At 34.6% G+C, this 24,819-nt stretch overlaps 1 protein-coding gene across 2 annotated transcripts; it reads left to right on the top strand.

Moving 5' to 3' along the window:
- Window positions 1-5,497: 5,497 nt before the first annotated feature.
- Window positions 5,498-23,388, top strand: Mettl3 (methyltransferase like 3). 2 transcript variants are annotated; one of them, XR_015072247.1, is made up of 13 exons: window positions 5,498-5,963; window positions 8,654-8,840; window positions 9,444-9,610; window positions 11,500-11,600; window positions 11,697-11,823; window positions 12,554-12,815; window positions 13,998-14,146; window positions 16,275-16,415; window positions 16,872-17,016; window positions 18,296-18,443; window positions 19,327-19,505; window positions 21,249-22,504; window positions 22,596-23,388. XR_015072247.1 is itself a non-coding variant. In XM_085960883.1 (12 exons), exons 1-12 carry the CDS (start codon window positions 5,774-5,776, stop codon window positions 21,364-21,366), a joined length of 1,914 nt encoding a protein of 637 aa, XP_085817009.1. In that variant the 5' UTR covers window positions 5,498-5,773; the 3' UTR covers window positions 21,367-23,388. The 2 variants fall into 2 exon arrangements, 1 of the variants encoding a protein (XP_085817009.1); XM_085960883.1 differs by having other exon boundaries at window positions 21,249-23,388.
- The last annotated feature ends 1,431 nt before the right edge of the window (window positions 23,389-24,819 follow it).

Below are 24,819 nucleotides of genomic sequence, written 5' to 3'. Positions count from 1 at the left end.
TATCTGCAGAATTTTCACGATCTGCCCTGGCACCAATCACCCAGTTTGGCACATAGACTAATATAATACTGGTTTGATTAAGGATGTTCATCTACGAGTTATTGCGAGTTGTAGCATCCACTAATGGTTGTCAATTTCTAGCGGCTTAACGGTCATATTTATTAGAATTTGTTAGTGTCCTGTTTGTGTCGTCGTCTATTCCCTTAGAGACGTCACAATATTAAAGCAAACATTGGATGCACCAATTAATTCATAAGTGCCACGGTTCTTTAAGTGGCCACGGGTCTAGAGTAGCGTGTCGTAGAATGCTTAGAGGAGTGGGGCCAACCCGTTGAGAAGGCTGTTTGACAGTCAAATCATCCGGGTCACAATCCTCGGTCCTGACAAAGAAGAAGATAAACTGATATGTCGAAGAACTGAAATAATTTGATTTTTTCCATGTCTAAGGGGGTACGGACCCGAAAACTCCCCCCTTGTGTGCGCGCCCGAATATACTATGTATAGGTATTATCAGCGCTAAAAATTTACGAATATGAGCGGTCGATAATTTTCCGAAAATATTAACATAGTTATGTAATTTTATGTATATTTTATAAAAAAATAAGTATTTTTTTTGTTATGTGGCCTATCTAGCGCTCCAGTCCATTTCGAGCCCTAGGTATTATAACATACATACTAGACAAAATCTGTAATAACACCAACAGCTCATTTGATCAGGCAGATTGTTGGACCAACCAAATCAGAGTGTCTGAAGGGGCTTTTAAATATTCCACACGTTATCCTACCCTTATGTATTAATAAATCTGTGATAATTTGATATCTGCGACGTGCAACACGATTTTTCAAAATTTCAGATTCATCATTAAGTAATTTTCTACGCATTCCTTTCCCCATCGCATGTTTTAAAGCGGTCAATTCAAATTTCATTTGTCATCTGTCAAACTCGTAAATTCGCCTGCCATTTTTTTAACCATTATAATGCGAACCAGCCCTTTATGGTCGTTAAGTAAATTAAATGGTAATTTTCATCACCACCAAATGGCTTATTTTCGCTAAAATATTTTTGAATTATGAATACTAACCTATATATTATTATTTAAAAATATAATAATATATAGGTAGGTACCTATTAAGTACCTATTCTTCAGTGTGTCGGGAATATTTTATAATTTAAAATGTGTGCCGCGACGTAAAAGACGTTAGGACGCACTGGTCTGTTCTCGAATACACTGCATGATTTTCACTACATATTATATTAGTGGCGAAGGGTGGAGGTAGGCTGTTAAGATCTGACATAAATAGTCTACAAGAAACTTTGTCAGTCATAAGTATTTATTTTCATTAAACTAAGTCTACAATTTACAGATGTGTTGGTTAGTTTTGTCAAATTCAATAAACACTGCGAAACCATGCCATAATAGATAATAGTAAAAAAAATAATCGTCTATCTATAAAATATGTAAAATAATGCCATTCAAATATACATAATAATGGATATAAAATAGATAGAATTATATTTTTATCTACTATGGTTTGGTTTCGGCAGGGTTTAATGAATTTAAAAAAATAACCAACAACATGTGTAATATGTATTCCGAATTCATTGAAAAGAAATAAGTATGAATGAAAAAGTGTGCACTATTTTGTCAAATCGCCAATAACATACAAAAATTATTTTGGTTTGGTTTAGGCAAGGCTTAATTATTGATTAAAAAAAATAACCAACACCATCTGTTAATTGTAGTCTTAGTTCAATAAAAACAAATACGAATGATTAACAAAGTTTAATATAAGTACATTATTTATGTCGGATCTTAACAGCCTACCTCCACCCTTCGCCTCTGAATTATATAATTATATTTCATTAATATTTCTTATTCTGATCGTGACCCAGATAATTTGACCGGTTGACAGCCGCTTAGCTCCATGGCATTCAGCGGCAAGTAGGTCTTTAGTAAATATAAAATCTGTGGCACTCTTGATTTTGTCTGTGCATCTGAAGGGAACTCTTTCTCACCCTCTCCGACCTTCGATTTGACCAAACTTATTTCCAGGTTGTCATCTTCTTTATGGACTATATGAGGAAGCAAACCTGGTGAGTCTATCTCGAATCTGGAGTTCACTGAATATGGAGTCGTTGGTAAAATTGGCCATCCATGAGATTTTCAGCATTGGCCTCCAGCGTCGTATATCAAAAGTGAATAGCCTCTGCCTTTCTCTTACGTAATAACAAATAGGTACATAATTATTATTATGTATGTATGCATATAATGTCACAATAATGAAACCACACAGATGCTATATGAACACATAATTACCATCAGGTGTAATAATACAGTAATAGGTACTAAGCTAGCACGTACCTGGGTATTTATTATGCACAGTTTCAATAATATTCCATCAAAGGAAACATTTTTTGTTTAATCATAATTTCCCATCCAATTTTCCATCTGTCATCCGCAGATATTTCCTGATTTTATTGTGGAGTAAGTACCAACTTTATTACAGAAAAACGGTTCATTTGTGTTGACATTCAATTTCAAAACGATTGTTTATTTTTATACAACGGGTAACCTATATAAATTATACATAGCATAATATACCTACCCTTTATTTATATTGTAGAAATATAAAAACGCTGCTTACCATTTTTTTAATATATAAAATCTTTCAACACAATGAAGAAGTTTGTAAACTAATAAAAAAACAGTATAATATTATAGGTACCTAGCATAAGTTATTTAATGTGATGTTGATCCAAGTTGGTGACTTGTTATGTTGCCATCTTACTACGTCCACATAGCAACAATACAAATATATAACTAGACCAAACCAATCCGCCTTCACCACAACCGGTCTTAATCGGGCATATCACGAGACCCTTCATTTGGATGTGAAGTATTATCATTTTTATGCCTGGAAGTAGTTACCCAACACTGACTGCTTTGACTGAGTTTATGAGACTTTCAAATACGTATTCCCATGAAAGAGTGTTTCACATAGAGGCAAAAATAATTATGGGACATATCTAAATCCTATGAGTCAGAGTATGGACGTAACAGGTTGAGCAAGTGGCTGATATCCATTTCTCGTAAAAACAAATTCTGTTAATACAAACCTCCACTCTGTGGAGGCTCATATTATGATCTTATTAGGATCGGACATGGTCGAATATAATATAAAGTGAAGAAATCGTCACATTTTCAATCAGATAGGTATTTTAAAAATGTAATGATATTGGCATTTGTTGCAACCAGGTCGGACAGCTGGTTGGATTGACTCACTAGACCCGAACAACTTTTTTTTTTCTTTTCATACGTACCTACTCATTTTGGGATATTCACAGAGGGTGTGGTTTTCAAACTGGGCGGCAAGTACAACAGCTTCCTTTATATTGCTGTTTCTCTGGTTCCAACTGTGTCAACGATTTCCTGATGTTACCAGATTCATTTAGCTACTACTGTTTCAACCATTGATTTACTTAATTTTAGAATAATAATTATATTATTTCGATAGAAATATATTAATATCATAACATCATAATATCAAAATCGAATAAACGATATACATTAGAACTGGAAAGCATTTTTTACTAATATTTTTTAAATAAGTACGTAGGTGGGTACATATTACTCTTTAGTACCTGTATTAAATGATTTAAAATAAAATATAATAATAATATGTAGTAAGTAAGTATCTACCAACTTAATCCAGTTAGTTTAATAATAAGCATGACAGATTTCACCCGCTACAATATAATATACAATATTACAGATATTTATACCTACTAACAATTTTTAAAGGCAAAAATTATTTATTGAATAGGTATATCGAAAATATTAGATAAAATTCTCTGTTAAAAAATACATCGATAATCAGAATTCCTGCATTATGTATATTAAAAGTAAGAACTACTAATATATTAAAAAATCATTAATATTACTCACAAAATCATGGTTAATATAAAATGATACTTAATAGATCTTACCAACTGAAATATAATAAATTATTATTGGGTTATTACTCCACCAACTTCATAGACTTGCGTGTCAAAGTCGGGTCGTTTTATGGAGAGGTTTTTAGCTAATCTATAGGTAAACATAGCGCGGAGATACCAAGTCGTGAATATTTATACCCATATGATTATAGACAGATGAGTCTTTCTTATGGGAAACATTTTTAGGAATTTCGGTGGACTTTTGTTTCAAGTTTGTCTTTTTCTGTTAACGCTGATTAGACGAGTTTATACCTATCTAAGATAAGCAGGAGGTATAAAATCGTTTGGGGTGTACATTTCGAAAAATATATCCATAGGTAATAATTATTTATTATTGATTTTTAAAGCGGCGATGGGTGGACGGAACAAAATCTTGCAGTTGCCACTGACTTCCACATTTACCCATCTTACTACGTATAGCTTCTCGTTGCTTCAATCGCGGACACCCACACTTTCCTGGTACATTCCTCATACCCAGACGCTCACACTTTGAGTCCAGCGAGAACTCGCTCACTGTGACATATCGCATCCACAATAGGCTATCGAATGCGCGTAGCCTAACGGTCATAATTATAGTGTCCGGTTGTGTCATCCACGCTGTATTGTTTTTTTTAAATGTAATATGCTGTATCAGAATATCAATATAAATATTGGATGCCCCTGATGGAACCGATTCATGGTTGCCGCAGGTCTTTCAGTGGTCACAGGCTTTGCGTATCGTAGAATGCCGAAAGGAGTGGGGCCAACCCGTTGAGAAGACATTATCCGGGTCACGATCCTCAGTCATGTGGACCTGACGAAGAAAAAGTAATTTAAAAAATCTTTTTTTTTATCTATTGTAAGCGTATGGCTTCAGTTGCAGCGTTTTGCGGTGTGGTCGGTGCGGAGCAGGCAGCGTGCACTTGTTTAACACGCGCCGCTCCGCAAAACGCTGCCACTGAGGTCTGACACTTAGTATAATATTTGCTTACTAGAAACTATTATATATTTCTTTTATTACACGGGTCCAAGTTATAAAATGAACTACTGAAATGCAATACGAGATTTCATCGAAATTATATAATTAATTATTATATTTTTTTATTCACCTACAAATTGTATGTGTTCGACCGTATCATTGCTAGATCTATTAAATGTATTAGTACTTTATTTAATTATTTTTCGGGCTACTGGCCCCCTATAAATTCGGGGGCCTTAGGCTATAGCCCCTTTATGGCAAATACGGCCCTGCCTATCCAGTGTAAGTAAAGTGCAGTGCTACTGTAGTTTCACTAGCGGTATCTAGCAACAGAATACAAAGCATGTAATTAATTACCATCTTCTGATAATTTTAATTGCTATAAGTGAGAATATTATAATTATGGTGATATTACTTCTTATTATCGGCATCTATGCGCCTTGTAAAAATAGTATGATGTTTTAGCAGATTTCTGTTTGTGTTCTACAGATAGCTTCATCTATTTGACCATAGATGACTTAAACATAAAAATGCTTAAACGTATATTTTCAATTTTGACAGTTCCATAGTGTTGTACAAAGTTGACGCTATATTATTTTTAATGTAGTTTATATATTTTTATAGTGCTGAAATACACCAACGAAGCCGAAATGGTCTGCTGGCTTATAAACTGCTATTATAAATCGGATAATACGCCTGTAATGAAAAAAGTGTACAAGTTTACTATCAAACATAACCTAATTGTTTCAATGAAACACTAGATAGTATTGTTTGCCGGCCAATTTACTAGTTCAATTCAATTAAACAGGGTATTTAAAATGTCTGACGCATGGGAAGAGCTTCAGGCCTTAAAAAACAAACGAAATAGTTATCGAGAAAGGCTGGAAAAACGCAAAAAACAACTGAAAGATATACTTGGTTCCTGTCCTGTCAAAGCTGAAGGCTCTCCAGGATCTGTGAAGCAAGAAAGAAGCACTTCGAGTCCTTGCTCAATTAAAAATGAAAACTGTGAGTTAATCTTTATTATAAACATAATCTTCATTTCAAACATTAATAACAAATTTCTTTAATAGAATGTCTTTGGACAGATTTAAACTTATTTGTATCGAAGGAGTAGAAACTACTTGATGTACAGAATTGTAGTCATTTTTTTTTTAATCTAATAAAGGACACATTTTTTCTAATCTGTGGGGTGAATCTATTATCGTAACATAGCCAGAAACACCAGCTATTAACATCCACAATGTGTAACGTATGATGAAATACAGAAAAATACTCTCCACTATAATAAATTAAGAGTTCCTCCACTTTCTAATTAATTACCAAATTATATTAGCAATAAAAAAAAACATTTCATTACTTAGCACATTTCTATAATATTTACTAAACTTCTATGAATTGTTTATGAATGTGAAGCTAAACAAACCATAAAATACCAAATTTAAATTAGCTGCCAGTTATTTTTTATTGTTTTTTTTTTTAATTACAATATATGATATTTATTTGCCACGACTGCAATAAGATTACAACTTATAACTACTTGGAATAGTGATACAAGCCAAAAAGAATATTGAACAAACATCATAATAAATTATGTAAAATCGCAATTGACAATGCTTATAGCTTATTTACACATGCATGGATTTACTACTGACAGTATGTATTATCGTGCAAGTTGCAAGATTGTATGCATGGATCTAAAAAGATTTGAAGCTTCAGAATTTTCACGCGATAATTGGAACTTGAAAGATGGTGACTGACTATACATAATATATACTTACTCTTTTTTTATAATCGTCATCTTTGGTGATTTATTTTTTTATTGTATTAAGTATTTGAAGTATTAACTAGACAAAATGTACTGGTAACTTCAAATAATTCAATGAATTTAATGTTTGAGCACGCACATTTTTTTAATATTTACGAAAACTACTTTATAGAATATTATTTGTTATCAATATCTGTAGTAATAAGTGCTGAAGTCACTGGCCTTTCATCCTGGGGAACCGGGTTCGAGCTCGGTAAGGTCACAATATATTTAAATGATTTTCTCAAAATCTGCGATTGTTTCACTTATACAGGAGGACCTTGACTTTCGCACATAATTGGTTCCTGAAAAGGTGTGCGAATGTTGAATGTTCGAAAGTATAGGGAAGTAAAAAAAAAAATGTGTGTATTTTGAAATATTTATTTATCAAGTAAATATAAGATGTTTTAAAGACATGTTTAAGTGGGGTTTGCGGGTGTTTCCCTTAAAAAGTTATCAAGAGTTAACTTTTTGCCACTCTTCTTTTTCTTATTTTAAATAAAATATTTTAAATGGTAAATCATTAACTTTACAATATTGCTTAACTGCTGGCACGAAATGTAAAGTGAACCAATCTTTTAATATTAACGCAGTAAACCCAGGCTTTTTTATTTGATTATTGTAAGCAATTCTTTATCCTTCCCTTTCAATGCTCTGGGATTTTCTGGTTGATAAATTAACATTGGCATCAATTTTAAATCACCAGCCAAGTTTCCACCAAGAAGCAATGTCAATCGGTTTTTAGAAGGTTTATGCCCTGGGGCAACTGATTCTTCCTTAGATAAGAATGTACGACTAGGCATTTTTTTTTCCAAAATAAACCTGTGTCATCTACATTAAATATTTGGCTAGAGGAATATTCTCCATCTTCAATAATTTTGGATAATGAGGAAATAAATTCTTTTGCAGCATCTTTATCCGCATCAGTCGATTTTCCAGTGAATTTAATATAAACCAACCGTTACTTGCTTGAAAAATCGTGTTAGAATCTTCTTTTTCTAGCCTTCCAATCTTTGTACAAACTAAGAGCGTTCGCTTGAATAATTGAAATATTCAGAGGGACATCTTTTTGATGTTGGTCGTCGATCCATGATGACAAATATTTTTCCATTTCATCCATAACTATGCCGTGTCCTTTAGAAACAACCTTTAAAGATAATATATTTCCACAATTTTGAACGTATTCCTTAATTTTATTTTTATTTTTCAAAATTGAACATATCGTAGTAGACCTGTTTGTATCATACGAACGTCCGATTGAAGCAAAAGATTCACCGCAATCAGAACGTCATGTGAAGTTTATAAGTCCTTGATTTCTTTTTGTTCGTATCAACACTGCAGTTTTTCCGTTTCTCACTCATGTTTATAATTTTTTAGGGTGAAATATTTCAAATGAAGAAAATTAGCAAAACGCACAACATGACACGCCCGCACGCGCTTCTGCGCAAGCCACCTATCCTAGCTAACTCACAAGCAAAGTGACGGGTGCGAGCAGGATGCAAGTGACGCAAGAAATGCACTTGCTTGTGAGCGAGCGAGAAGGGGATATCTTAACTCCACGGCCAGCGCGACGTTTTAAAAAAAGATTTTTTTTTTGAAATGTGCGAAATAGCGAATTGTGCGAAAGTCGAACGTACGTAAGTCGAGGTCCGCCTGTATTACTAAGTACAGTACTAGTTCACTATACTACTGAAATTGGGCTTCATAGCCTCGTGTAATGTTAAAAATATATAGGTATACATAACGATATGATTTATGAAGAAAATTAAATAAAATCCTGCTGCACACGTTTTAAATCTAGCACACTCATTGGGAACAACTACATTATAGGTTTATTTTCAACAATCAAATTTTCAGCATTGAATTAATATACTTAATTACCTTTTCACAGCGGACTCTCAGCCGGGTCAAACAGATGAATCTGGCGAGACGGAGAAAGAACTATTACGAGTGCTGTCCGCCTTCACACTCCCGCTGCCCGTAGAATGTAAAGATCTCACCACTCTGGTGGGAAAGGATACGAATCCCAGCATTGTGGCTAGCTTGCTACACAAATTCGCCGCTCAGCTTCTTATTGTGTAAGATAACGGGTTTTTAAGTTAAAATTTATTACACGAGGTACAGCAAAAACGCCTGTAGATTGCAACCTGCTAATGTTTAACAGAAAGTGTCACAGTCAACCTGAAATATTGAATACAAAAAAATGCACCCTGGCGAGTCCGAACTGATAACCTTTCCATTTGCGGTGTAATGCTCTACCACTAAGCTATATTCCTAGTCTCAGATTGGTGAAAATATATCCTGTTAATAAATTCATTATGTATTTACCTATTTAACACGAAAATGAATAAAAAACAAGGTTATAAATCAGTTAACAGGTGAACTTTCTGCCTATTACGCCACGGAAGCTATGGTTATAGTAAAAATTAAAGGAAGAATAAATCACATAACTACTTCATAAGTTCTTTTGATTTCTTGCCTTATTTGAGTCAGTCGGCCAACTGTGCAAAAACTCAATGCTACAGCTTTCACGATGCCGGAATAATCTGTCTTGAAAAAATTCATTCATTGTCGCTGTTTCTGACTGTGGTGAAGTCTTCGACGAGAAATTTTTGGTTGACTTAAATTAAGTTTTATTTTCAGAGAATATTAGATCATTAATTCGATTTCTGTTCGATCAGTGTTTTAGAAACAACTAAAGAAGGAGGCCAAACATCGCAATTGGAAGTCCTGTCAATTGAGCATGTGAAGCTGGCAGCCATGGTGAATGAAATGGGCTTGGATACGACACAAGAGAAAGCCGACACAAAATTTTCCGATGACCATTCAGCGACGAGGAAGCGGAAAGGTGACCTGACATTAAATAAGCACTAGGAATATAGGAAAAATATACACATTTCAATTCAATTCAATGCATATTATGTTTATTTATATTATGCATAAATATTAATTACCAAGTTGATATTAGTTTCAAAGTCAGTGCGCCACTTGAAGATAACCGCAAAAAACCATAGAAACACATTTAGAACTACAAATAGAATATTGTCTTTTGGCAAACATACTAGTAAATAATTATAAATAGCAAAATAAAGTGTTATAATAAAATTAATAAAAAACCATATTTAATATTGGTGGAAGAATATAAAAAATTGCACCAGGTGAACATAAACTAAGAGCAACAAGGAAGTACATCGAATGAGTTAAATATACCATATTTTAAGAATATAATATTAAGTGATATCCACCTATACTCATCTCACACAAGTGAAATATATTGATATCCGAAGCAATTATGTTGAACGCAGTTATTGACCTCCCAGTTGGTATCACCAATAGAGAGTTACACATTGAGAGACTAAGCAACTCATGCTCTTTGGATAGTTATCGATAGATATGTACACGGGTTAAATCTGGCAACAATGGCAGAGTTCTTATTTACACACACGTATAAGTCGGAAAGTATCTTCTTCTTCCACGGCGCTACATCCCGGGGTGGGATTTGGCCTCCTCCACAACCGCTCTCCACTCACTCCGGTCTCTCGCCACACTTCTCCAGTTACCGGGTCTTCCTATATGAAGCCAGTCCACTTCTACGGCGTCAGCCCATCTCCTTCTTGGACGGCCTCTGGGTCTCTTCCGTTGCTATAGCCACTTCGTCATGATCCTTGGCGCTCTAACTTCAGGCATTATCTCCACATGTCCCGCCCATCATAGTCTTTGGGACTCACAGTATCTTGTGATTGTTTGCTGTTCAATCAGCTCTCCCAACTCATGGTTCATTTTTATTCTGTAGTTCCCATTTTCCAACGTGGGTCCAAAAAATTTTCAGAGTATTTTGCTCTCGAAGACAGCTAATTTGTTTTCCTTGTTTTGAGTTAAGCACCAAGTTTCACAGCCATAAGTGACCACTGGCCTTATAATTGTTTTATATATTAGAAGTTTACTTCTTCGGCCTAGAATTTTCGACCCCACCAGTCGCTTGCAGGCATGCCAACATTTATTCCCGGAGATAAGGTGGATTTTTATCTTCTCTGCTGTCTTATTTTGGGTATTTAGGCTGGATCCGAGATACGTGAACTTGTCCACCCCTTCATATGCATGCTGTAGTCGGAAAGTATACTTAGACAGATAAAAATTTCTTCTAATCTTTAATCTACGGTATCTAAGCATATTTACGAATAAGTCAATTGGATAAAGCCGTGGATAGTTTCCATACGATTCCAAGTAAAGAAGCCTCAAAAAATTTTCACAGAACCCTTCCCACCATAAAGCTGTACTTCAACTGATGTCAAACCAATGAATAATGAAGAAGTTTTAATACTGTAACATCCAAAAAGACCCGGGAATCATCAACCATATATTTTGTACCATAACCAATAGACACATTTCTGGCCTACAACAAATAATTCTTTGAATTTCTATATAATGATAAAAACAAAATCTCTTCAACCCGGCACGGCTTGAAACTAAAATCCAGACACGCAACCTTTTACGCCAAGTGCACTTACTTGCCTGTATTTTAATAATAGCTTGCAATCCAAATGTAAACATACTTTGTGACAATTATTATTAAATACACTTTGTTTTTGTTGCTTCCATAAAATAATGTCTCATTTCTATATCTTGTGTAAAAAGAAAAATATACCTAATATTATTAAATTACAATATTTAAAGTCAAAACAAACCCCCTGACGTTCACCCTTCAGTATCAAGATATCTGATGTTTTTCATGTTTAGGAGATGAGGACGCTACAGAAGATCCCGGTGGAAAAGCAATAAAGATAGGAACAGAGAAAGATGACAAGAAATCAATCAAAAAGGGTGAACCAGACATATTGGTAATATATTTGTAACATAATTTGTTGCTTAACTTAATTCGTTCCAATATACTTAATTGATATCTATATTATTCCAATATAATATTTTGTTTAAAGTCATTGCTGTCCATGCCGTCGAGTCGTGAAAAGGAAAGCAAAAAGATGGGAGAAGAGATATTAGATTTATTGAGTAAACCCACTGCCAAGGAGAGATCCCTTGCTGAAAAATTCAAATCGCAAGGAGGTAAGCGTCTTACTAAACAATGACATTTTATTCATATTAAATTGAATTAAGTGAATGCAGTTTCAAAAACAAATGTAAATCTACCTACTAATATCCACTAAATTTACCTCCCTTAGGGGATTACACCGAAACTGGCTTCTGACAGTCTTATAACGAGGAGCTGACTGCAATACGGATAAATAGTATTACAAATTTTTATATAAATATTGTTAAAAATTTCCAAAATAGGCACTATGTGTGTAACAAACATTTTAACTGGTCCCATATTCTGAGAAATCAAGGCTCAGGTAACGTCGAACACCGGCAACGAAAAATACTTGAACATACATAACTGATAATTAACTGTAAACTGTACGCCGACTGTCTTGATCTGTAATATAAAGTATTCTCCATCCAAGGTGTTGGTTATTCGATTTGCCATATGTTGTAATAAAAATCTGCATTCATTTCTATACATCATTATTATCTTATTCTGCTCACGCGTTTTCAGTTGTACCGTCAGACGTTTATATACTCAACATTGTATGTAGTTAAAAATCATCTCTATTTACCTTGCAATAATGATGATTATTTCATATTTTCATCAGATGTCTAACCTATTGTACAAAACGTGACCTCGTGTTGAGATTTTGTACGGGAGGGTGTATCCTTTATATCGAACTGGTAAATTATCATCAAATGAGTTAATAAGAGATCTGTGTGTGTTTATAAGTACATAATTTTCCATTAGGTGCGCAAGTAATGGAGTTCTGCCCGCACGGCACGCGGGCCGAGTGTCTCCGCAACAACAACTCGCATAAGCAGCACCAGCAAGGATACTCTCCCGACCAGGTGACAGTGGCTGCGTCTGTCCCCGGATCATCGGACTCGTCCGGCCTCTCCGGTCAGCCGTGCCGGAAGCTGCACTTCAAAAAGATCATCCAGATGCACACCGACGAGACACTAGGGGACTGTTCCTTCCTCAATACCTGTTTTCACATGGATACTTGCAAGTAAGCATATTGTAATCTATTAATTTAATTAATTTAATGTTTCAGCTATTTTCTTCTGTTGCAAGTAATCACCACTGACCAGTGGCGAAGACGGCTTGTTGACATATATTAGAATTTAAAATAATAACAATACATACCCACTTGACGGTTACCAATTATTTATTATAACATGAGGCAGTGGCGAAGTGGAGGTAGAGTGTTAAGATTCATTGAACAAAGACTACAATTTACAGATGGTTTTTTTTTTTAGAATTATTAATAACCATGTCCTTGCTTTTTCGTACAAGGTGGTTGTTAGTAATTTTGAACAATCATAAACACCCAGGCTTTGAGAAAAACACATATATTGTGTCCTCACCGGGATCGAACCCAGAACTCTTGAATGGTAGGCTAGCACCTTACATACTGCACCACGAGAGCCGGCTTACAGATGGTTTTGGTTAGTTTTTTAAAAGTTATAGCCCAGGCGCCTTCAAATACTTTCTCTTTCACTCATCGGATGTCGCATACCGCACCGTTCGCGCGCTCCCAGTACAGCGCGCAGTCGTAATCACATAGACGGCAGAGAAGGGGTCGTCTATTTGACTATATAAGGCGACATTTGGCCTTCAGTAATCAGTAAGAATTGAGTCGGGCTCGGCGTCGTCAAGAGACCTAATTCACCTAGTTATTACAGTAGTTTTGCTTGCACTCTGAAAGCGGATACACGGTTAGCCGTAAGCCTTATCAGAGTCAAGTAGTGAACTATTCAATTGAGCTAGGTACATGGTCTGACTACGCCGTAGTTCGAGTCTAAATTACCTTGAACCCATTATACTCGCACATATCAAATTATCGTACTGTTACCGTGTTACTATCAAATAGACAGTATACTCCTCGAGACACCCACGACTTATTATATATAAACAGTACTACGCAGTATTCATACATACATCACCATGTTCGATCTTGTGTATCTCCACATAGTGGTGGTTGAATTAACAGATTTTTATTTCTACGAGAAATGGATGTTAGCCACTTGCTCAGCCTAGTGGGTTCATACTCCCGGTCCAAACAGACATTAAAAATTACATGTAAATCACGATATTATAAGATGACACATTATCACACATGGCTATCATGAGTGTCGGTAAAAGTATATATCTATGGTAAATATTCAACCGACTCAATTTTGCATTTCAGATATGTACATTACAAAGTGGACAGTGCCGTACACCAAGCCAAAGATTTGGAAGGTCACACCAGCATCGGAATTGCTGGAAACTCAAGCAGAACATCGCTCGCAGCGAGCCTAGCTCTCACTTCGCTTCCCGGCACACCGAATGGATCTGGTAAATCTTCTTCTTTATTATAGAAAATTATATTATATTGAGGCTCTCCAGTAGTCAAGAAATAATACCTACAAATTGAATGTACGCTACAAAAAAAACACGACATTATAAATGGTTCATTTTTTCACTACCAAATTCAAACTGAAGTTTCTTTACCATTATTTTAATGCTGAGACAAATATTCATTGGAATGTTATACCCTGTTTACACATGCATGGATTTACTGCTGACAGTAAGTATTATCGTGGTCATACCAAGAAAATGTATGTGTAAACATGTATTATCCTGCAGTTGATTGCTTGCATGCATCAAAAAAGTTTGGTAGCTTCTGAATTTTCATGCAACAGTTGAGAATTTTTCAATCTGTGCCTGCACAGTAGAACGTTAGTGGCGAACCTGCCGGCAAAAAACCAACTACGAATAAATTTTGATGTTAACCGATTTTCACTACCTGTCAAATAGTACCATAAAATGACAACATCGCGCCTAGTTCACTCTTGAAGAATGAGATTGAAGAGGCAGTCAAGACTTTTACATGTAAACAGTTGTCACGATAGTTTAAAATACACACTATTGCTGCCAGTAAATCCATGGACGTGTACAGGCACTATTATCTTTTTCGAGTGGAAGCATACAGTTTTTAAGTCATGTTTTTTTTGTAATACAACGATAATCAACCGCTTGAAAAAATATGATATGGTATTGTCGTACTGTCGCTGAGATATGTGTAGGGCGTCTAATGAATGTGGCAAAACTGTCACAGAACAATACTCTCGATAAGAATTGTCTCAGCATATTGCAATAATTTATGTACTATGTATCACCGATCTAATTCTGAGTGAATCATATAATGAAATAGTTATATTATACAGTACAATATTATAGCGCCTGTACACATGCATCGATTTACTTGCACGAATAGTGTGTTTTTTAAACTATCACTATAATAACTGTTTACACGTAAAAGTGCTGACTCTTTCGCCAATCTCATTCTTCAGGAGTATGCGAGATGCAATGTTGTCATTTTATGGTACTATTTGACACTTGTGAAAATCGGTTCAACTCAAAATGAGTCTCTGCACGGTGTACTTCGTTTTTTTTCTGGCAGGTTTGCCACTATCATTCTTGTGCGCAGGTATCGAACAAATGTCGCGTGAAAACTCAGAACCTTCCGAACTTTTTTAATTCATGCATGCAATCTTGCAACTTGCAGGGTAATGCATGTTTACAGATGCATTTTCTTGTTATGGCCGCGATAATACGTACTGTCAGAAGTAAATCCATGCACGTGTAAACAGGATATTAATATGATATAATAAGTTAATAAACATATTGTTTTTATTTCATCAATATTTTGACACAAACTTATAAAATTTTCTTTGACATGGCTTTTAAAAAAACCTCTGATTATTTGATAACTGAGTAATAATTGGAAGTGTTATATCGTCGGTATACTGGCAGAAAGCTATAAGTCAAAAATCCTTGTTTTGAGAAAATCGACTTTTTCTAAAATCAAGAAGTTTGGAGCTCTCTATTTTTTCACCTAAATCATTATTTATTAAACCAACCACTATATGAAATGTATTAATCATGTAAGAATTCAATTCAAGTATAAGCAAGTATTTTTTGTAATAATTATTGTTGATTTTTTGAATTTGTAAATTAAATGGTGACTTATCGTTTTCTACCAGTACACTTTTGGAGTCAATGGAGTGGCAATAGGCTAAATGTTATAGGTAGTTGGCTAGTAATAAAGACTTTTAATTATTATAGAAATGGATTTTTTTACTTGCAATTTTATATAAATTAAAAATTTACACAGAAATGCGTAAAAAGGAGAAATGCGAACATAATTAACTTAATTCGTATTGACATCTTTTATTTATTACGGACATTACGAAAACAATAAATGGAATATGAATGAGCTTGTTTTTCCAGACGATAGAGCGTGTTAAAATCTATCAAGTTGCATTATTAGGTCAAAACAGCTAAATTTTGACTTAACGTTTTCTGCCAGTATACTGACGATATGTAGTTTGTTTTATTCAGTAGATATTTAGTTATCAAAAAGGTGTCTCGAAAGCTGTTTTTTTTGAACCACCATGCTTTTTTATCTTTTGATTACCAGGTAGCCACAGGGCATCCAGCAGTTCAGCCGTCAGCCGGACGCCTAGTACAACAGCAGACGCGGTGGCGGGCGATCCAACAACTCTATACCCACCACAATGGGTGCAGTGTGATCTCAGATTCCTAGACATGACTGTTTTGGGTATGGCCCTATTCGTTATTCATTGACAGATTTGATAGCATATGAATACCCCACAATGTCCGAGTGGCTTACGTGTCGGCTCATAATGTCGTGGGTCCCAGGTTCGAATCCTATGTCTGGCAAAATACACACATTGCTTTTTCAATTTGTATGTACCTAATAGGTAGAGCAAGTGGCTATCATCCATTTCTTGTAAAAACAAAAAATCTGTTAATACAAACCTCCACACTGTAGAGGCCCGTGTTATCATCGTATTAGGATCGGACCCGGTCAAAAGAAAAGAAAAAAAAAATACACCTCACATAAATTCTTCTTAACTCTTGTGGCAGAATTTTACTACCAGAAATAGTAACCAAATTAGCGATCTTTCCGACCTCTGCTCCACCGTGGACAATCGATACGTACAGCTTATTTCAAATTAGTTTTATGACTGAATGTGTTTTGATTGTCTTTTAGGCAAGTTTGCTGTGATAATGGCAGACCCCCCTTGGGATATTCACATGGAGTTACCTTACGGGACGATGTCCGATGATGAGATGAGGCAGCTGGGTATTCCGCAGTTGCAAGATCAGGGACTTATATTCCTGTGGGTCACCGGAAGGTAATTACTGTCAAATTTTAACGTTTGATAATCAATGAAATCAATCGAAGAATATTATTGACATATATCGAAAGAGCTTTGACTATAACATAATAGAGTTTTATAATTATATATAGTATTACCATACTTGTAGGTGATTCCACTTGGTTGAATTGATAACCATGGAAAAAATTAATTTTCTTTAGATTGGCATAATGAATCATGACAGCTATAAAATGTTGTTCTATGGTTCAGTGAATTTGGTTGTATATCTATGAGTGTGAACAATAATTGATGCGGTCTCTCCTTTCACAGGCATTTATTTATGACTACATATTTTTTTTAAATGATAATACATTGGTTCCGGTACAAGTCAAGTGTGTTTCATATTCGAAATGGTCAATGTGCATATTATGTAGTAATTAATAAAAGAATGCCATTCATTCGTAGCAAATTCAACTTTCAGGATTTGTCTTAGCATATCTGCGCATTTAATAATCCATAAAATTGCCTAAAATTTTGTTGAAATGTTTTCAATAACCTTTTTTTTCAGATTAACTTTCATATATTGTATGTTCTGTCTGTATAGAGAAGATTTTCTTCAATATCATTCGGTCATATTGACTAGAAAGGAAAAAGGACATAACCCTCAGTTTTTTCAAAATTGGTTTTATTGGATAATAACGTTGTACCTAAAATACATGTTGTGTCCAAAGGATTTAATCTGGAAATGCTGATTTATTTCAATTTAGCTGACAATTTTTAAAAAAAGATGGAAGTGAAGTGGAAAAAACGACTTGACCATCATTTTTGTAGGTTTTTCTTTAACTAATTCAATAATTAATATAAAAACCAAATTATTAATTAATATAATGTTTGAGACTTTCACGATTGTTTTTTATCGTAATAGATTCTTGGGTTTCCGCTGCGTGTCCTTACTTCTTTCCTCGACGTTTCGAGCTCGTTGCAGAGGCCATTATCAAGAGATATTATTAATTATCATGCACATCACGGTTATGTCTATTTTGTATTTTAACTTTGACCGAAAACCATAAAAGCGTTTTTGTGCCTCCTGTAAAATACGATTTGTGTGGATTACGTCCTTTTTCCTTTCTACAGTCGATGTGAAAAATACATTTAAAAATTGAGTAGGTAATCTTAGGAAACTGAATTACCTATTTACATTTTGAAAATGAAAATTGTTCAGGTACGTGTAATTTATTGAAACAATATCATGAAAACTGTTTAATTGTATGATTAAAAATATACCTAACCGTTGTGTCCATAATTGAAATTTCAGAGCCATGGAATTGGGACGGGAATGTCTAAAGCTATGGGGATATGAACGAGTGGATGAAATTATTTGGGTGAAGACAAACCAACTGCAGAGGATAATACGTACTGGCCGAACAGGTCATTGGCTCAATCATGGAAAGGAACATTGTTTGGTAAACAGAATTACTTACTACTTACTGCTCAATGTTAAGCTCCAGCATCGGTGCATTAGGAAGCATGAGATTGCACCATTTCCCGCGATCCATCATGACGTCTCGCACCTCCCACCATTTGAGACCTGCAGCACATAGATCATTTTATTGCACTGCTGCAGGATGAGGAAAAGTCTTGTGGAAAAAAGTATGATTTGCCACTTTTTTTTGTAGATTTTTCCAATGGTTTGATGTTCCATTTGAATGCTCAGCTCATGCTTCATTTTTCTTGTATCGGCCCCTTTTTTAAAGTTAGGCCAAAGATTCTTCGTAATATTTTTCTTTCATTGACTGCTAACTTATTTTCTTTAGTCTGGTTTAGTCATCATGGTTTATATATTATCAAGAGTTTGCTTTTTCGTCCCAGTATTTTCGATCCCCACAATCAGGCAGATTTCATCAGGTTGGATCCCAAGTTTCTTAAATTTCCACCCTGTCATACACATTGTGGCATATGCATATTATCCGCGGGATTGCTTTTTCTTGTCTGCTTACCAAATACTTTATTTTTGAGACAGTTTTTATACATTGCTTATTTGTCTGCATTTACTTAATCTGTACCGAACCCAGCTTAAACAAGACATAATAATAAAATTTTTGTAATTTTTATGCCTCTGACAAACGTCAGCCAGGCAAAAATTCAAAAAGGGTGGGAATCAGTGGATTATATTATTCATTAATGATCTTTCGTGAACTGACGTTTCCACAAATGCACTATATTATAAATATATATTTATATTTCATCTATCTAACTCTCCATCTAACATCCATATGACGTCACGTCACCCTTAACAATATCAAGTGTTTTAGTTATGCATAGATTTTTCATTGGATTTTCTGATAGGTCGGTATGAAGGGGCGACCACCAAACCTGAACTGCGGACTGGACTGCGATGTGATTGTGGCGGAAGTGCGAGCGACCTCGCACAAGCCTGACGAGATCTACGGCATGATCGAGAGACTCAGCCCCGGCACGAGGAAGATTGAACTCTTCGGAAGACCGCATAATGTGCAGCCCAATTGGTAAAATATTAAATATATTTTTTTTGTCTCCTAATAACTAATAACAGGTCTGTAAAGCCCCATAGACTACAAAATAATGTACTGTTATATAATATGTACTAAGATTGGCGAGCCTATTAGACTCAGTAACACACTGACCATTTTTTTTTTGTAACATGCAGGCAAAGTTTAGTACCTAGTTTTTATACATCTTCTTTTGGTGCCGTACTCTATTAAAAGTAGGCAATCAACTTGCAGCAAACATCCCTCATGCAAGTCTTATCAGATCTCCATCACTTTAGACTATAGTAACATCTATTAACAAAAACTGTAATTAACGCTCGCAGTCGATAATGCAACTTTCTTAGACCACATTGTAATTATAGTCGTGTCACAGAAGTCCATCAATAAATATCTATTAAGGGCTTGCGCAGACAGAGAGCGGTCAGGCGGTCTGCGTTCCGCGTTCGGAGTTCGGCGTTCTTTGTACTGTATGGACTTCATACTGTATGGGTACACAGCCGGTCAATTGGAACGCTAGCGTTCTAGAGTTCTATTCCCGGAATTACAAAGAACGCCGTACCTCCCGTCCAGTCCCGTCATAGGAATTTGAGCAGCAAACAACATAGAGCGAAACCACACGGGGGAGTGAGTACGCAACAGCGGTGCTTTCTCACTTCCACTCGCAGTCGGAATATAGCGGTCTCGCATTATGCAGCGCCTGTGTCATTACAACGTTTGTATACAAATGGAACGCTTATTGTTGACCGCCACCTGTCTGCTGTCCCTGAACGCTAGCGGTCAACGGTCGGTTGAACGCAGAACTCCGACCGCTCTCTGTCTGCGCAAGCCCTAAAAAACAGCAAACAAACAAACAAACAAACAAAAAAAAAAAAAAAAAAAATGCGGCACTTCGTACCCTTATGGGACAGCCTCAAGGGTTCCGTCGCCGTGGCCGGCCCTCCCTCACCCTGCAGCGATGCTACAAAAGCGACCTACGTGCTGCAGGTCTGACATGGCAGGAGGCACAGGAGTTGGCGATGGACCGAGGGAAGTGGCGCCAACTTGTGCTTGCCCTATGCCCCAATGTTGGGACGTGACAGGAACAGAAGAAGATAAAAACAGTTCTGTGTACTAGTTAATTAATTTTGACTCCACTACTCAAAAACGTAAACTTAAAAACGAAACAGCTACAGGGCATTAAGCCACTTGCAGAGGTTGCATAACCAAGAGAACCTCCTTCTACTTTCCCTGCGTTATAAATAATCACACTACTCATTGCAGAAAATATGGCCGAAGTATACAGCTTCTTTTGTCTTATTGACTCATCTTAAAACCTCTTCATTAGTAACGTGACCAATCCAGGATATCTTCATGGTACACTGATACAGCGAGTTCTCGAAAGTCTCGTCTTTTTATTGTCCGTTCCTTGTCTCGATTGCAAAAGAGATATTTCATTTTTTCAATGTTGTTTCTTGCCATCTTAATCCTGATCTCGATCTCTGGCAAATTCAGAAACTCCAAAAATTTAAAGCACAACATACAAGCAACTATAAATTATTGTATCCTCTCGCTATCAACGAAAGCTATCAATGAAAAAGAGATATTGACAATGATGATACAGTTTACAACAGTACCACCTTCAGTATAAAATCCCACCTTTATAGAGATGATGGTGGATTTTTAATATGTATCTTTAATTTACCCCTTGATAAATAAACTTTCGGACTTGGCATATTGAACATTAAATGTATTTTGTTCCAGGATAACATTAGGAAATCAGGTGGACGGAGTCAGATTGGTGGATCCTGAACTAATCCAAGCTTTTCAGCAGCGATATCCTGATGGCAACTGTATGACACCCAAAGCGGATGTATCCTAGAAACTAGTATACAAATATATCGTCATTAATGTATTACACTTAGATGAGCTGAAACATACAAAAATAAACCATTACCACATTTGTGCGTATTATCTTTGTGAAAATATGAGAAAAGATTATTAATTTAGGTGTACTCAGCTTGCCGCCACTTGGTTTAAACATTCGCTTAATTTCTGTTAGCATATTACCATAAGTAGTGGTGTATTTTTAGATTTAACAGACGACTTCCATTGAATTATCATCCTGAAAATTACTGAAAATAAATGCTTGCATAATAATAGAGTGGAAGATATTTCAATATTTCAGACTCTGCAGCATAATATGTGCGTAATTAATAATTATCAATGGTAATAATGGTCATTTAGATACTCTGCTGCCATATCAAATCAATATCGTCAATATAAGTTACAACGCAGAAAAGTCCGGGGGGTAATTTTCCTAAAACCAAAAGAAAGAAATATATATTAATTGTCACGTCAATATATCCAGCAATATGTCTAAATAAAAGACATATAAAATTATTATTTCCATTATGAATGCTGTCATATGAATTTACCATGTTTTTGTTCATCATGTATTTTTACCAAACCACTTACTTACATATACACAGACAGACTTACAGATACACAGCGATAATTTTATTAGCATATTTACTAGCACTATTTTTGCAAATTGTAATGTCACCGGAAAACAACTTACAAAGCAGTGTAACAACTGAAGGATTATTACCATAGACCAGCCATGTCCAACATGCCGACGAATCGATCGCGGGATGGATTTTAGTTGATCACCCCATACACCCATAGGATTCGAGTTTAAAAATGTAAAAAGCGTGTAGGTACATGCATTCAGTTGTAATTATAATAAATGATTTCATTAAGATTTTGAAGGAGAAGCATTTACCATTCCTACATTATGTATTTCCTTAACCTGCTTAGACGAAAGTCATCTTCAAATTAACTATGAGTTAGTAAGCACGTATGACCTCATCATTCACTTGATTCATTTCGCATCAGTTTTAACCGGTTCTATGCCTTCAGTGAGTTTTCTCACTCTATGAGACTGTGAGCACAAGCAAATTTTACGAGTTATCTCGTCCAACTTTAAACTCAAAATACTAGCCACTGTCGATTGATTTGCATAATCTAAAAAATTAAACACACAGTTACATCTGTTTGAATATTTATGATATACTAAACTACAAATTATCGGTATTATAGCGATTGTAGTAAGAGCTTCGCTCTACATTCAACGTGTGTTGTTAAAAATCTGCCACCTTACTGCCATAGTAATATCATGAAGCAATAGTAAATATTAAAGTTAAGAGAAAGAGATGTAAATTCATAGGCTTTAAACTGAGGCGTAGTTCCTTGTACTGTCGCGCAGTAGGCTCTTTTCAAACTACGAGAATAGTTTGATGACAAGCCCAATGCGTGCCCTAAAGAAGACCAAAACTTATCATTTTCACGATGTATGGGAAATTTAATATTTCTTTGTGATGGTAAAAGACAAGTTTTATTTAATTTCTAATGCCTCAGTGTCTCAGTCAAATATAATACGTTTTTTTGAAGAATGACAATGGGAGAGTGTAGCATTAAATCACTGATAGTTTTAATATTGGATAGTAGATCATAACCTACTTGAAGTTGTTGGACACGCCTGCTATTAACGAAAAGCAGAAAAAATGTGTTCATGTTTTCTTTTTCACTTTTTATTTTGAGCCGTCTCATCTACGTGTGATACATCAATGTTCTACCGTACATATTATTTTTGTCCTATCGCAAGACCATAATAATTTTTATATTTTGTATACAACATAATATTATTGCATATTATTTTTGACAAATTTCTGTAAGTATAATAATATGTAGTGTATTCTGTTATAAAATATACAGTGTCTATGTAAATGTATAACTAATATTGATCCGGCAATGGATTATGAATGTTGAAAATTGTTATTTATGACGAATAATTATCTAAAAAAAACTGTTGAAATGAATAAAAAAATGTATAAAATGTCAACATGTCTTTTTATTTTTACTCCTTTTATTAAATTTAAATACTTAATTATTTATTCAGCCTATCAATGGGTTTTTCCCGGAGCTGGAATACCGAAAGTTTGTAGTGCTCCACTGCTCCGGATGTTTTATAATATTATTAAATTTTTATCCTAAAATCCAATGAAAATATTATATTTTACATGTTGCAAACACTGGAAATATTTGAAATACGGCAACGAGCGATAAATAAACTCACTTTTTTGACAGAAGAGGCAGATAATGAAAGACAATTTTGATAATGAAAAGGATGAATAATAAACCTTATTTCAAAACTGCTTATTTTTAAAATACATAAATATGTATACATAATAATACCTATTAAAACTCTTTACCCGGATCTGGAGCAAATATTACATCCCGGAGCGGATCAACTCAAGAAAGGGTCCACTCCAACCCTCTGTATAAAAGTATACCATTGCTGAGATAAATACAAACAAATACAATAATTGTTAAAAATTACTATCCTCCTACTTTAATCCATAAATAAAATTACTATATCGATATTTTCTTTATATAGCAATAATATAATTATTAAAATAGTTTTATTTAAATACGTAGGTCCATAATACATTAAAACTTTTTAAAGTAGGTAGCAAAATAAATACATTACCTAACGCAGGACTGCATGCTTGAATTTGTGTCATTTATAACCATAGAAATTTATGAATAATCATCTCGACGATAACACCAATTTGTATTGATACCACTAAATGTAAAACCTTATTATTCATTTCAAAAAACTTTGTTTTTTATAAAAATATAAATATGAATAACTTGAAATCCTTTTTATTTATATCAAATTGAGCTTCAATATCGGGACTATACCTAAATAAGATTTGATATGAATAAAAAGGATTTCACGTTATACACATTTATATTTTCATAAAAATCAATGTCTTTTTAAAATAAATATAAAAAATATTAAAACTATGAAGTAGTCAAAAACTCTTCATAACATTATAGAAAACTTGATAAACTAAATTTTAATAATAAATATGACCATATAATAGTAAGTATGAAATAATAAGATGGGATTCTTTAACAAATTCTCATTTTATAACATTTTTTTAAATTGTAAGTTTATATTTGACTTAAAATAAAAAATATTTCTCTTTTTAATGTTTTCAGATACATATTTATTAATTAATGCAGTTTAAATTGCAAAAAAAAATGCAAGCTTCGTATTTTTCCGCTAGGTACCTCTGATAGGTTCGCCTTAAGGGCACACATGCTTACCTAGAGTTTCTGTTTTTTCATTTAAAGTTGAACTATGACATTGAATACTAGGTATGATTTTTAAAGTGAAAGTGATATTATGTTACATCTCTTTTACGCATGCTAATATGATTAAAAAGTTTTTCTTTCTCTTTCTGTCACATTCGAATTTGATTAC

This window comes from Rhyacophila brunnea, unplaced genomic scaffold (assembly GCF_057557595.1).
Source record: "Rhyacophila brunnea isolate RB1 unplaced genomic scaffold, BYU_Rbru_1.0 scaffold_12, whole genome shotgun sequence".
NCBI classification, from domain to species: Eukaryota; Metazoa; Arthropoda; class Insecta; order Trichoptera; family Rhyacophilidae; genus Rhyacophila; species Rhyacophila brunnea.
The sequence above is the reverse complement of the archived record's forward strand: the minus strand, read 5'-3'. Positions and strand labels throughout refer to the sequence as shown.